This window comes from Cnephaeus nilssonii (assembly GCF_951640355.1).
Source record: "Cnephaeus nilssonii genome assembly, chromosome: 23".
Lineage (NCBI taxonomy): Eukaryota > Metazoa > Chordata > Mammalia > Chiroptera > Vespertilionidae > Cnephaeus > Cnephaeus nilssonii.
Genome location: NC_137094.1, coordinates 16,455,242 through 16,468,850, shown reverse-complemented (window position 1 = coordinate 16,468,850; position 13,609 = coordinate 16,455,242). Strand labels below are relative to the sequence as shown.

Here is a 13,609-nt window from a genome sequence, read left to right as displayed (position 1 = left end):
TTTTACCCACTGCCCTGGGCGTGGGGGCTGCCTTTTCTAAGATCAATGTATTGCTTTTTGCTTCTGTTTAATATTGCAGTGACTTGGAAACAAAATGTGAATGAAGTGAGTGAGCGTGACACGCTGGAACTTGTGCTTTGTGGGGATGAATTCTGGTTAGCACATCCGTGGTTGAACATGCGCCATCACATGGACTCCTCGATGGGTGTTTCATCAGAGAAAGGTTTAACAAGATACGTCCGATACTTCCTATGCGTGTTGAGCCCGACTATCAGTTTTTCCCATTGATTACCTTACACCTTCCTATTTTTTTAAATGTATTTTTATTAATTTCAGAGAGGAACGGAGAGGGGGGGGAGAGAGGGATAGAAACATCCATGATAAGAGAATCAGTGATCGGCTGCCTCCTGCATGCCCCCTACTGGAGATCCAGCCTGCAACCAGGAATGGAACAGTGACCTCCTGGTTCACAGGTCGACGCTCAACCACTGAGCCACACTGGCCGGGCCAGTGTTCTGTTCTGGGTGTTATGGTTTCCAATAACCCCAACAGCCACCATTCTTCCATGCATAAAAGTAACAAAGCTATTACATAGAAAGTGGCATACCTAAGTGCCCGCTATAAGATGAGCCCTGTAGAGAATTCCTTTATAAACGTTAAAAATGTTTCTGTGTGCTTAGGAATTTTACGGGGAGGAGGAGGCCTACGCATTACCCAGAGGTACCAAGTGAGAGTTGTCTTTTAGGTTTTTTTTTAGAAAATAAAAAGAATGAATTCCAGGTTGCTTCTCACTCACCTAGGTCCAGCGAGTGCGGACGTTAAGCTTTTGACTTCTCTCCATAGCAAGTAACACAGAAATTTGGCAAATTGTTTCCATGACGAGCTTTAAAGCCAACATTTTGAAAGTCTATGTAGCCATGATTTTATTCCATAGTTTAAGTATCACTGGATCCTCAAGCAGTTTCAAACTTTCCAACATAAAAGGGGGTTTTTAAACTATCTGCTTGTCTGGCAAGTCGGCCCAAGACTTAAGAACATGATTACATATTAGTTTCCAAACCATCAAATGGTTACAACGTAAAACCTTTCATAGGCTCTAAAGGTAACTGGAGACCTTAATGACTTGAACACAGGGAAGGGTTCTCACAATTCATTCGTGTGGAACTACTCATTGTTCATGCACATTAAAATTACTTTAAAAATCTTGGTCATTTGACCCTTATTTAAAAGGGGGATGGGGAGGGGAGCCCTAGCCGGTTTGGCTCAATGGATAGAGCATCGGCCTGCAGACTTGAAGGGTACGGGGGTTTGATTCCGATCAAGGGCACATACCTCAGTTGCAGGCTCCTCCCCGGCCCTGGCCCTGGTCAGGGCATGTGCAGGAGGCAACCAAATGATGTGTTACTCTCACATCGATGTTTCTCTCTGTCTTTCCCTCCCTCTCCCTTCCGCTCTCCCTAAAAAAAAAAATCAATGGGAAAATATCCTCGGGGGAGGATACAAAGCGGGGAAATGGCCTGGTTTTTCCAGATCTCCATCTGGGGCTTTCGTAATAAGCTCATTAAATGCGAGTATTTCCTGAAGGGAGGGGTGTGGCTTATTGAAAGCCTGGAGGAAGCTGGGTCTCTTTTTAAAATATATGTTTTTATTGATTTCCGAGAGGAAGAGAGAGAGTGAGAGAGACATCATCGATGAGAGAGAACCATGGATCGGTTGCCTCCTGCACGCCCCACACTGGGGATGGAGCCCGCAACCGGGAATCAAACCGTGACCTTCTGGTTCATAGGTCGATGCTCAACCACTGAGCCACGCCGGCCGGGCGGGAAGCTGGGTGTCTAAGGCAGTCTGTTTGGGGGGAGGGGGAGGGTTTGGGGGAAGAGGGACTTCCTTCCCTAAGATTGTCAGCTGCAACAGAAGCACTTGGGCGGAATGGCTAAACCCGAACCCGGACAGCAGGGCGTGGCTTGACCATCAGCTACACCGCACTGACCACGGCTGCCTTCACCTCTCGGTCCTCGCAGGGTCTAAGGGCTTTGATGACCACAGCAAGGGTGACCAGCACCCCTCGCCAGGCCACGCCGGCCACACCGAGCCTCCTCCTGTCCAAGTCACACCTCCCTGAGCAGGGGCGCTCTCTGCCCAACCACTCCTCCCAAAACGCCGCACACCAGTAGTCTCCAGGTCTTTTTTAAAAACAAATCAATGCTCACGGCCCTTCCGTAGGAGTTTTCAAGGCTTACCACGGTTGTCAGTTGACATCATCACGTGGTTTTCTGTGGAATAAAACCCACTGGTGCTCTAAAAAGCGACCCTCGTTCTATAAAGACCCAGAGGAGGCGTACACTGAGGCATCGCCCAACCTCGCGCCCAACACCAGCTTGGCATTCACTCCCTCCCGGCGCCCGGCTGGCCCAGCACTGTCTCCCCTCGCCCACGGGACTCAGCGCCCATCCTTCCCGTGGACTCTCCGCCGGGTGGGAGGCAGGCTTCCTTAAAACCACTCTTTCTGTCCCCAAAGCAAGTGGACGCGGGAAGGGACCCTTCCTTGCCACACGGCCTCCCACGGGGACCCACGCACAAGTTTCCGTGTGAGCCCTACTGGCCAGGAATGTATTCCACCCGGAGCCTGAGTGTGCCCATGATCACGCTCCGTCCCCGGTGAGTTCCGTGGAGGGGAAAGTCGAGAAGTTCAGGGCGGGGATAGGAGGAGGACATCCTGCCATGAGCAAGCAAGACCGGCCCTCATCAGACGCTCTAGGGAAATCCCACAAGGACAGAAGCAAAATGACACGACAGTCTGACTCCCGGGACACGGGAGCGTGCTCTCCACGGCACGCGGGTGCTGCTCCTGGGACGCATCCGAACTGTGAAATGACAAGTGCCCACTCGGTGGCTTGAGGGGGACAGAGGACCCTCCCTGAGCCCAAAAAACTCTTCACGATCACAGCCGCCTGACGTGCTGAACGGAACGTCGGCGCGGGTTCCAGCTTCGTGACCCGCCGCATCAACGTCCGTCCGTGCCGAGACTCCCGTGGATTTGACATTCGCTCGCGCAGCTGCACGCCGGGCCGGCGAGTCCGATGCTGCAGGTGGCAGGACCCACCGTGGAATGTGCAAAGTCGTTCAGGTCAGGGCCTGCCCCAAACTTCCGGGAGAAAATATCAACTATGAAGCATCTCTAGCCATTTAAAGGCATTGGGTGTCGATGTCTTAAAAGATGAAGATGCTTTGAGACAAAACCCTTGAAGAAAGAGCAAAGACGTAGGGAGTTAGCTTCGTCCAGAAGCCAACGGCGATGGCTTCGCGGTCACCCGCTGCCAGGCCTGGGCCGGGACGCATCCACAGGGGAGCCTCTCTCGGGAACCCCGGCGGAAGCCTGGCACCAGGGGCTGGTGTCCCACACCCATGGCCCCTCCTTTGGGAGTCCGCGGCTTGGGTTCGTTTGCTCTCTTTTATTGACGCAGCGGCCTCCCCCGTCACGCGCGGGCCGAGTAGCATCGCATGTACTCCGTGACCCACGGGCTCTCCGAGGCGGCCGGCTTGGGCCTCCTGCTCTTCTCCACGTCCACCGAGTGCGCGCGCTGCCTCTGAGCCACCAGCCTCCTCTTTTCCACCTGCCTTCTGTTCTTGGCCCGTAACGCCGACTCATGAATCTAAGGAGCGTTCATAAAGGAAAAGCAGAAATAACGTAAGCGGCTTTTTGAACCGATTTGCAAGAATAGTTATATTTTAAATATTTAGCCCTGACCGGTGTGGCTCAGTGTTTGGAGCGTCAGCCTGCCGACCAAAAGGTCCCAGGTTCGATTCCGGTCAAGGGCATGTACCTGGGTTGCAGGCACATCCCCAGTAAGGTGTGTGCAGGAGGCAGCTGATCGATGTTTCTCTCTCATCGATGTTTCTAACTCTCTATCCCTCTCCCTTCCTCTCTGTAAAAAAAAATCAATAAAATATATTTTAAAAAATATTTAATATTTGTAAGAATAACTTAACACATGGAGGACCAGTCGTTTTATTGCTGGCTTTACCCAGTGGCCCGATAAGTCTCTATTGAACGAGTAAAAAAAAAACAAAAACCACACGTTTTACATAAATGTTAAAGGCACGCTTTACAATGAAATACCCATTGCATTTTGAAGTTATGTATTACATGTTCTTACAAGCTAATATCTTTTTAAAAATATGATACTTTGTAAAACACTGTGTAATCACAGGAAACACCAGAATTCTCGTGCTCCGTCCGCAACGTGTTAAGTGGCTTTGGAACTGATTTGCGCCCGGCCGGTGTGGCTCAGTGGTTAAGCATCACTGGACCCACGAACCAAGGGGTCCCTAGTTCGGTTCCCAGTCAGGGCACATGCCCGGGTTGTGGGCTCGATCCCCACGGGGGGGGGGGGGAGGGGTGGAGTGTGGGGGAAAAGAGACAGCCAATTGATGATGATGTTTCTCTCTCATCGATGTTTCTATCTATCCCTCTCCCTTCCTCTCTAAAAATCAATAAAAACATATATTTTTTTAAAAAAAAATATTTAAATGAACAACATAAACTGATGAACAAAAATAGATCCAGAGACAGAGAAACATCGATCAGACCATTCAACCTCAGAGGGAAGGCAGGGGAGAGATGCAAATGGTAAGCAGCCAATTTTCTGGAAATTGGCTCTGGAAAATCACTGGAGCTGCTTAGCTTTAAGCATGGGCACATATTCCATGAAAGGACTTGAAATGTTTTACAGCAAAGCAGTTAAAAAAGAAAAAAGAAAAACCCTCCAGGGACTGTGCCACCCCGGACATTTGATGCCATAGACAGACCTGGTTAAGCCTAACCCCAGGGACCGGCCAGTCTTTGTTAAACCCCGGCCTCTGTTGTCTCAAATATCCCGCTAACTAACACCAGCTGCCGGGGTTTAGAAGGCTGTTTGGTAAAAATGGGATTATGGCATTTAATCAGAATTCAAACAGTCTGTGCTTTCTCCTTCTGCTTCTTTTTTTTATATATCTATATATATAAAAGCCTAAGCGACTGTTACGACCAGACGACCGGCTGGTAGCTATGATGGGCACTGACCACCAGGGGGCAGACGCTCAACACAGGAGCTCAACACAGGAGCTGCCCCATGGTGGTCAGTGCGCTCGCACAGCCAACCTCCGGCAGCTGGCCAACCTCCTGTGGTCCTGCCCCCTCCCCGTCCCGGCCAGCCCCGATCATCCCCAATCGCTGGCCAGGCCGAGGGACTCCACCCGGTGCACGAATTTGTGCACCAGGCCTCTAGTGTGTATATATTTATTTCGAAGGGAGAGGGAGAGAGAGAAAAAAAACATCCATGATGAGAGAGAATCACGGATTGTGGGCTCGATCCCCAGTAGGGGGCGTGCAGGAGGCGGCCGATCCGTGATTCTCTCTCATCATGGATGTTTCTCTCTCCCTCTCCCTTCCTCTCTGAAATCAATAAAAAATATTTTAAAAATAAAAATAAATAATAAACCATTTAGAATGGAGGAACCAGCCCACTGTCCCTCCAAGGAGCACACCTGTGCCCTCCCTTCCCCGTCCCCCTCCCTCCAAGGGGGAGCCCAGAGACACGCGTGACACACACACACACACCTCGTGCACCGGCGCGGAAGCACAGACGTTGTGCGTCCTCTGGCTGCCTGTGTCCGTCTGTCTCTCTCCCCACCCGTACAGAGCAAAGGGGTGCTTGTTCTCTCTCGTTCTACTGGACGACCTTTGAGGACTTCTGGCCGCTTTCCTGTTTCCTCTGGCAAACAGGGCGCTGGGGTGCTGGCGGGGTTTGATGCAGCCGGGCACCCGGCCCATCTCTGCCGTCCCGACCTCTTCCTCGGGTTTTTCCTTGACGCCTTTGACGGGCGATGCTTTTTTTTTTAAAGAGAAGACAACACAAGAGGAAGACGCTTTAAAACCCGGGTTGGAGTATAATTCCTTTAACTATCTGGGCTGAGGGACACATTATGCTTCACTGAGTCAGTAACGTTTTCACCCATCGTCCCATCCCCACGTTTCGCTTAACGCAGAGATGCCGAAACAAGCGAGTGTGACCCGTTTCAAACCGGCGGCCCCATTTTTATTTCATTTACTTATTTTTTTTTCTTTTAAAGAAGAGTTTATTGATTTTTAGAGAGAGAGCGGGAGAAGAGAGAAACATGGATGAGAGTGAACCATCCATCGGCTGCCTCCTGCACGCCCCCCACTGGGGATCGAGCCAGCAACCCTGGCGTGTGCCCTGACGGGGAATCTTTCCGTAACCAGCGACCTGTCCGTGCAAGGGACGTCGCCCAACCAACGGAGCCACAGCGACCAGGGCCGACCCCACTTTTAAATTAACCACAAACAGAGCAAGGCTGAGCCAAGCCTATTCAAAGGCAGCTACTGTCCCTCATACTCTGATACTAAGTATTTTTTAATATATTTTATTGATTTTTTTCTACAGAGAGGAAGGGAGAGGGATAGAGAGTTAGAAACATCAATGAAAGAGAATCAGATTGGATGCCTCCCGCACACCCTCTACTGGGGATGTGCCCAAAACCAAGCTACATGCCCTTGACTGGAATCGAACCTGGGACCCTTCAGTCCGCAGGCCGATGCTCTATCCACTGAGCCAAACCGGTTAGGGCTTCTGAGACTAAATGTTAAAAGAGATCTCTTCCTGGGTGGCATGGCTTGATGGTTGAGCGTTGACCTGTGAACCAGGAGGTCACCGTTTGATGCCCAATTAGGGTATGTGCCCCCGTTGTGGGCTCCATCCCCAGCAAGGGGCATGCAGGAGGCAGCCAATCCATGATTCTCTCTCTCCATTGATGTTTCTCTCTCTCTCACCCGCTCTCCCTTCCTCTCTGAAATCATTTAATTTTTTAATTTTTTTTTTAAAGCAAGGGACCTCTTCGGCCTAATGGCTTTCTCCAAACCCCAAGACAAATCCCTGGTCTTGGATTTGGAGGATCTGGATTTCTGAGGATCACCAGCAGCTACACAGGCTCGTTATTTTTTAAGTCGCTCAACTCGAGCTCCAGGCTCCCATCCCTCCCGATGTTCCCCACTCTGGACAAGGCGTGGCTCTGACACGCTCCTGGGAAGAGGGAGCTGGCGACCTCAACCTGAAAGGCCCATCACAATAGGCTGTGGTTTCCATGGTTACCCACCTGGTGCACAGCCCCACATCCCCAGGGTGAAGAGCTAGAGACTTGGGAGCCGTGTGCAAGGGGCTGACCCTTCATTTGCAGCAGAAATGCCCCCGTGACCACAGGCCACCCGTCCCCCACTCTGTGGGCAGAGCCGCCCCGCGGTGAACACCCCGAAGCACGACTATTCCCCCTCATGGCCTTTCGTGGTCCTGCCGTCCATCACTCTTTATAAACCCCCCGTTTTGGGTAAAGGCTGTGCTGTCCTGTTTTGTGGAACCCCTTTGTGAGCCTTAGCTTCCTGGCAGCCTACCCCTCCCTCCAAATAAAAGCCCCTCTGCAGCCAGGCTCCTCCCAGTCGTGGGTCCTAAGGGTCCCCCTGCTCCGGAGGCTCCAGAATTGGGCGCTAGTGAGGACTTGATGGATTGCTCTTCCCAAATCTCTCCACTGTTTAAAGACATACCCTTGTTCCTTACCACTTTCCGTTGTGATTCTTTTCTTGCTTATGCCCACATTCCCTTTTATAATATATATATTCTTTTTTATTGATTTCAGAGAGGAAGCGAGAGGGAGAGAGATAGGAACATCCACGATGAGAGAGAAACATGGATTGGCTGCCTCCTGCACACCCCACACTGGGGATGGAGCCCACAACCCGGGCATGTGCCCTGACCGGGAATTGAACCGTGACCTCCTGGTTCACAGGTGGATGCTCAACCACTGAGCCACGCCAGCCGGGCTCCATGTTCACTTTAAAGTAACAGTGAGCCCTGCACGGGCAGTCCAACTCAGGGGCCTTGATAGATGACCTGTCATGTCTGTCGACAGCAATGACCTTGACTCTACCAAAGTGAACATCCAACTAAGTAGTTCAGAAAAAGGGAGAGAGAGAGAGAGAGACAGAGAGAGAGAAACAACTCAAGAAACCTTCCCAGAATTATGAAACACTAGCGGCCCGATGCACAAAATTGGTGCAAGGGACTCAGCCCTCGCAGCCCCGGCTTCGTCCAGAAGGTCGTCCGGAAAGACGTCCGGAAGGTCGTTAGGTTGTCCAGTCTAATTAGCATATTACGCTTTTATTATTATAGAAGACTAGTTCAACTCGAAGAGAGACGACGCCAAGTTTCCCAAGGGCGGGGAGGTGCGCTCTACAACAGAACCAGGATCCGAACGAGCCGAAACTGTGCCGGCAACATCGCCAGTTCCACCCCCGCCCAGCGATGCCTCCAGATGTCGAGACAATTCCTTCCGACCCAGCATTCCCTGCCCAGCCACCACCTCGCTGGACTGTGCGGGTAGAAAGAGGGCTATCCTTTGACATGCAAGGCCTCCGAAAATTCACCTCGCCTTTCTCCGGAAGCTGCTGGGAGCTGAGATGCACCCGGAGGGACTCCACCAAGAGAGAAGATGCCGGGAAAGCCACACCACGAGGCTCTTCCCCAACGAGAAGCCAAGGATGCCAGGGCGGTGGCCACGGCCCTCCCCAGGCACCACCCGCAGCCGCCGCCCAGAGCAGCCGCCGGGCCAGATGCAAGTAGGTCAGAGGCCCTGGGAGGGGTGGCGTGCGATGATGTCCTGAGCGATAGTGAACCTGACGTGCCGGCTGCATTGTGAAAGGAAGAAAAGGGGGCACCGCCAACAATGTAGGGCAGCTTGTTTTTTTTTTTTTAATCCTCACCCGGGGATATTTTTCCGTTGATTTTTAGAGAGACTGGAAGAGAGAGGAAAAGATGGAGAGAAACACGGATGTGAGAGAGACACATCGATGGGTTGCCTCCTGCACGAGCCGAGCAGGGCCCAGGCCGGGGAGGAGCCTGCCACCGGGGTGCGTGCCGTTGACCGGAATCGGACCCGGGACTCTGGTCCACAAGCCGACGCTCTATCCACTGAGCCACACCAGCGAGGGCAATGTAGCGAGGGCAGCTCTGAGCCACACCTGCACAGGCACAGAAGTGTAGATACTCATCATGAAGCTAACAAACTCCATGATGCCTGTATGCAGAGGGTGTAGCAATGGGCCGTGTGTCCGGGTTAGGACAGAGGTAAAAAGAGAGCCAATAAATGTTAAAAACTTAAAAAACTCAGGACAGCCCTAACCGGTGTGGCTCAGTGGATAGAGCGCGGCCTGCGGACTGAAGGGTCCCAGGTTCTATTCCGGTCAAGGGCATGTACCTTGGTTGCGGGCACATCCCCAGTAGGAGGTGTGCAGGAGGCAGCTGATCGATGTTTCTAACTGTCTAACCCTCTCCCTTCCTTTCTGTAAAAAATCAATAAAAAATAAAAAAGAGTCCCCCATCTTGACATATGTAATACTTTCAACAATAAAGAATAATAATAATAAAATTTAAAAAAAAAACACCTCAGGACATGTCAATGAAAGCAATGCTACGTGGAGTCACAGAAATAAACACCAAAGGAAAATCCAGAGGCGTTGGAAGTGGTCCCCAAGGAATAGGCAATTGGTGTGGCGGGGAGATGCTGATGTTGTAATAAGCCGTATCTATCTATATATATAAAAGCCCACAACCCAACGGCAGAACGACCAGTCGCTATGATGCGCACTGCCAACAACCCGTAGCCCCTCCCCCCGCCAGCCATCCCTGATTGCTCCCCTCACCCCAATAAGGGTGTGGGCCAGCTGGCCAACCTCCTGCGTCCCCTCCCCCACCACTGATCCCACCCCTAATCGGCCCCCATTGGAGCTGGCCCGCTGGACCCCACCGGTGGACGAATTCGTGCACCAGGCCTCTAGTAGAACTATATGATTCTGTGTATATATCTGGCTTCCGTAAAAACAAGAATTAAATGTTTATGTTTTATGAAAACCCAAGAGTGCTCATCATTCTAGTATATAAAACCGCCCACTGCCCCGCTGACCTAGCTCAGTGGTTGAGCACGGACCTAGGAACCAGGAGGTCACAGTTGGATTCCCAGGCAGGGCACATGCCCCAGTTTGGGGCCTGCAGGAGGCAGCTGATCCATGATTCTCTCTCATCATTGACGTTTCTCTCTCTCTCCCCCTCTCTCTCCCTTCCTCTCTGAAATCCATAAAAACCTATTTTTAAAATGATGGTCCTACCTCTGACGATTGTTTTGCACTTTGAAGGAGAAAAATACATATTCTGAGATCTGTGGCCGGAAAGGTATTGTATTTCTTTTTCTCACCAGAGCCTCTTTAACATCCAGGCCCCACCTTAGAGGGCGGCAGGAAGGCACCGCTGGCTACTGTATCCCAGTCACTGAACTTGGCCCTTACCACCGGCGAGCATCCCCCCCCCCTCCTGCCTCCCGCCTCCCGGGCGGAGCCCCCAACTCTGCAGCCCTCTGGGCAGGAAAGAGGGGGACGGACCGGTGCAGAGACAGCCCCCAGGGCCATTTCCCAGCTACTGCTGCGCGAGAGCACGAGGGAAGTGGAGGGGACCCCGTGCGCGCGGGCCAGGCCCTGGCCCCACCCGCCCGAGTGACGTCACCCTCTGCCGTAAACAAATGCAAACTGCTCCCCCGGGCCCGCGCGCGGCCAGGTCCCGGGGTTCACACCCCAACACAACAGCTCCATTCACAAGACAGAAAGCTCAGCGCGGTGGATCTGAGCCTCCTGGAGTCGCCTCTAAGCCTCTGACGAAAGCTGGGCTCTTCTCATTAAAAAATAAATAAATGGGTGCTTAGGAATACACAGATGGGGGTACACGGGCTCCCCAAGGCCACCTCGCCCTCGCTGCTGGCTGGAGCCCCCAGATTAAGGAAATAAGGGGGGCGGGGGGGGGCGGAGGCGGGTTGACATCTCCCTTATTTTGTCTCTAGGGGGGCGGATTCCCCGTCCATTCAGGGAATAAAGCAGCCCTGGCCGGTGTGGTTCAGTGGATAGAGCGTCGGCCTGCCGGACCGAAGGGTCCCGGGTTCGGTTCTGGTCCAGGGCACGTACCTCGGTTGCAAGGCTCCTCCCCGGCCCGGGCGCGTGCAGGAGGCAACCCATCGATGTTTCCCTGTCTCTCCCTCTCCCTTCCACTCTTCCTAAAAACCCATGGAAACGCGTCCTCGGGTGAGGATTAAAAAGGAAGAGAGAGGGGGCGGTGCCGATGCCAAGGGCACCTCCAGTCCTCCGAGCACCCCCCGCCCCCCCCACCCGACGCCCGGTACCTGGCACAGGCGTGTCCTCTGCGTCCCCGGCCTCCGCGTCCCCGGCCTCCGCATCCCCGGGCTTCGCGGGCTTCGCGGCCGGCTCCTCCGGGGACCCGCGCGCCCGCCTGGCCGGCCCCTCCGCGGGCGGCGGCGGCGGCGAGGCCGAGGCGCACCGGGGCGCGGGGCTCCCAGCGCCCGACGACGCCGACGACCCCGAGTCGTCCGAGGAGCCGGCGGGGCCCCAGGCGTCCCAGAGCCAGGGCGCGTGCGCCTGCTCCAGCAGCCGGCGGCCCAGGCGGTAGTGCAGCAGCTCGCGGTAGCAGGGCGCGTACTCGGCCCAGCGCGGGTCCCGGTAGCGCTTCATGTACTCGCTCTTCACCCCGCTGCCCGGGGACATGGCGCCGCCCGCCGGCCTCGGTGCCCGCAGGTCCCGCCGCCGCCGCCGCCGCCGCCTGCGAGAGCCGGGACACGACACAGAGGCCCGTCCTGCCCCTCCGGCCGCCGGGCCCGCCGCGACATTTAAATCCGGAGCCCCGCCCGGAGCGGGCAGAGGGGGCGGGGCTCTGGGAAGCGGGGACGGGGCTCTGGGAGGCGGGGCGGGGTAAAGGAGGGGGCGGGGCTCTGTGAGGCGGGCGGAGGCGGGGCTAGGGGCGGGGTAAAGGAGGGGCGGGGCGGGGCTTTGGGAGGCGGGGCTCTAGGCGCCTGGGGGCGGGGCGCGGAGGGGGCGGGGCTCTGTGAGGCGGGCGGAGGCGGGGCTAGGGGCGGGGTAAAGGAGGGGCGGGGCGGGGCTTTGGGAGGCGGGGCTCTAGGCGCCTGGGGGCGGGGCGCGGAGAGCGGGGCGGGAGATGAAGAGAGGCGGGAGGCGGGGTGCCGGGCGCGGGGCGAGGGCGGGGCGCGGAGGGGCGCGGGGTAACCGAGAGGCGAGGCGGGGCGGGGGGAGAGGAGAGGCCGGGCGCAGCGCGGGAGTGGGCGGCCCAGTTTCGGGGAAGGGCGGGGTCCTGGGGGCACCTGCTCGCGCGGCGCCTCACCCCGCACCCAGGTCCTGGGAGCCTCCGTGGGTCCGAGTCGGCGGCCCCGGGGAAGAGGGCGGAGCGGCCCGGGCTGCGGGAGTGCGGGTCACCCGGGAAGGCGACTCGGGAGCGTGGAAGCCAGAACTGCGGGCCGGGCGGGGCCCGAGGGCCGCGGGAGCGGGGATGGGGGCGCAGGGGGGGGGGAGGAGGCCGAGGAGCCGAGGACGCGAGCGCGGGGACGGGGCTGGGGATCCCGGGAGCGGAGGGGCCTCCGCGTCCCCCGAGCGCCCTCCGGGGAGGCCTTACCTCCTTCCAGCCGCGGCGGCCCGTCCTCCGCGCGTGGCGCAGCCCCCGGAGCGGCCCGCTGTCCCCGCGCTTTCCTCCCGAGCAGGACGTCGCCGATGGCGGCCCGGTTGCCGCGGCAGCCCCGCCGGCGGAGACGCCGCCTCTGTCCCCGGAGCAGACGCCTCCCCCGCGCTCCCGCCCGGTCCGTGGGGGCGGCTGCCTGAGCGCAGAGCGCGGCGCGCGAGGTGCAGGCGGGTGGCCGCCCTGGGCGCCCGGCCCGGGTCGCTGGACCCCGTCCGGTGAGGCGCTGCCCCCGCACCCACCGCCGCAGGAGGCGTCCCTGAGGGTCCCGCGTGGCCACCCTGTCGGGGACCAGCTGGCCGCCGCGTCCCCTGCCTGACACCAGCGCTGTGCGTTTCCCAGAAACACCTCCCTTCCTCTCCGTTACTCCGGCTTTAACCCATTTCACGTTTTAGAATAACTCCTTGTCTACACCCCAAACATTTTTAAATCTATTTTTATTGATTTCAGAGAGGAAGGGAGAGGGAGAGGGAGAGAGAGAAACATCAACGATGAGAGAGAACCATGGATCAGCTGCCTCCTGCACGCCCCCTACTGGGGATGGAGCCCGCAACCCCCGCATGTGCCCTGACCAGGAATCGAACCCTACCTCCAGGTTCATAGGCTGACGTTCAGCCACTGAGCCACACGGCCGACCGGCCCAGCTCTTATTTTATTTTATTTTATTTTATTTTATTTTATTTTATTTTATTTTATTTTATTTTATTTATTTTATTTTTTTATTTTATTTTATTTTTTTGGTGCCCTTGGCCAGAATCAAACCCAGGACCCTTCAGTCCACAGGCCAACACTCGATCCACTGAGCCAAACCAGCTAGGGCCCCAGCTCTTTTTATAATTCTTGCTCATACACAATTCATTCTTTGCATCTCATGCAGCTGAAGAAGCCTGGGGGGACAAGCTGGAGGCTAAGGTTCATCAAGTTCTTTGCCTCGTAAAATAATAATAATAATGAAAATAAATAAGAATAATAAAATCACA

General features: G+C 55.5%; 1 protein-coding gene across 1 annotated transcript; it reads right to left on the bottom strand.

Moving 5' to 3' along the window:
• Window positions 1-355: 355 nt before the first annotated feature.
• CCSAP (centriole, cilia and spindle associated protein) lies at window positions 356-12,686 on the bottom strand. Its single transcript, XM_079763735.1, has 4 exons — window positions 12,570-12,686; window positions 11,272-11,705; window positions 5,603-5,871; window positions 356-3,653 (listed from the first exon to the last, which is right to left on the bottom strand). The coding sequence occupies exons 2-4, from the start codon at window positions 11,648-11,650 to the stop codon at window positions 3,477-3,479; spliced, it is 825 nt and encodes a 274-aa protein (XP_079619861.1). The 5' UTR covers window positions 11,651-11,705; window positions 12,570-12,686; the 3' UTR covers window positions 356-3,476.
• Window positions 12,687-13,609: the final 923 nt, after the last annotated feature.

Coding starts and splice junctions, on each gene's coding strand:
- CCSAP (XM_079763735.1), bottom strand. CDS start 11,650: ATGTCCCCGGGCAGCGGGGTGAAGAGCGAGTACATGAAGCGCTACCGG. Junction 5,872..11,271: donor AGAGGACACGCCTGTGCCAG/GTACCGGGCGTC, acceptor TAAAAAAAAAAG/CATCGCCCGTCAAAGGCGTC. Junction 3,654..5,602: donor CTTCCGCGCCGGTGCACGAG/GTGTGTGTGTGT, acceptor AACGCTCCTTAG/ATTCATGAGTCGGCGTTACG.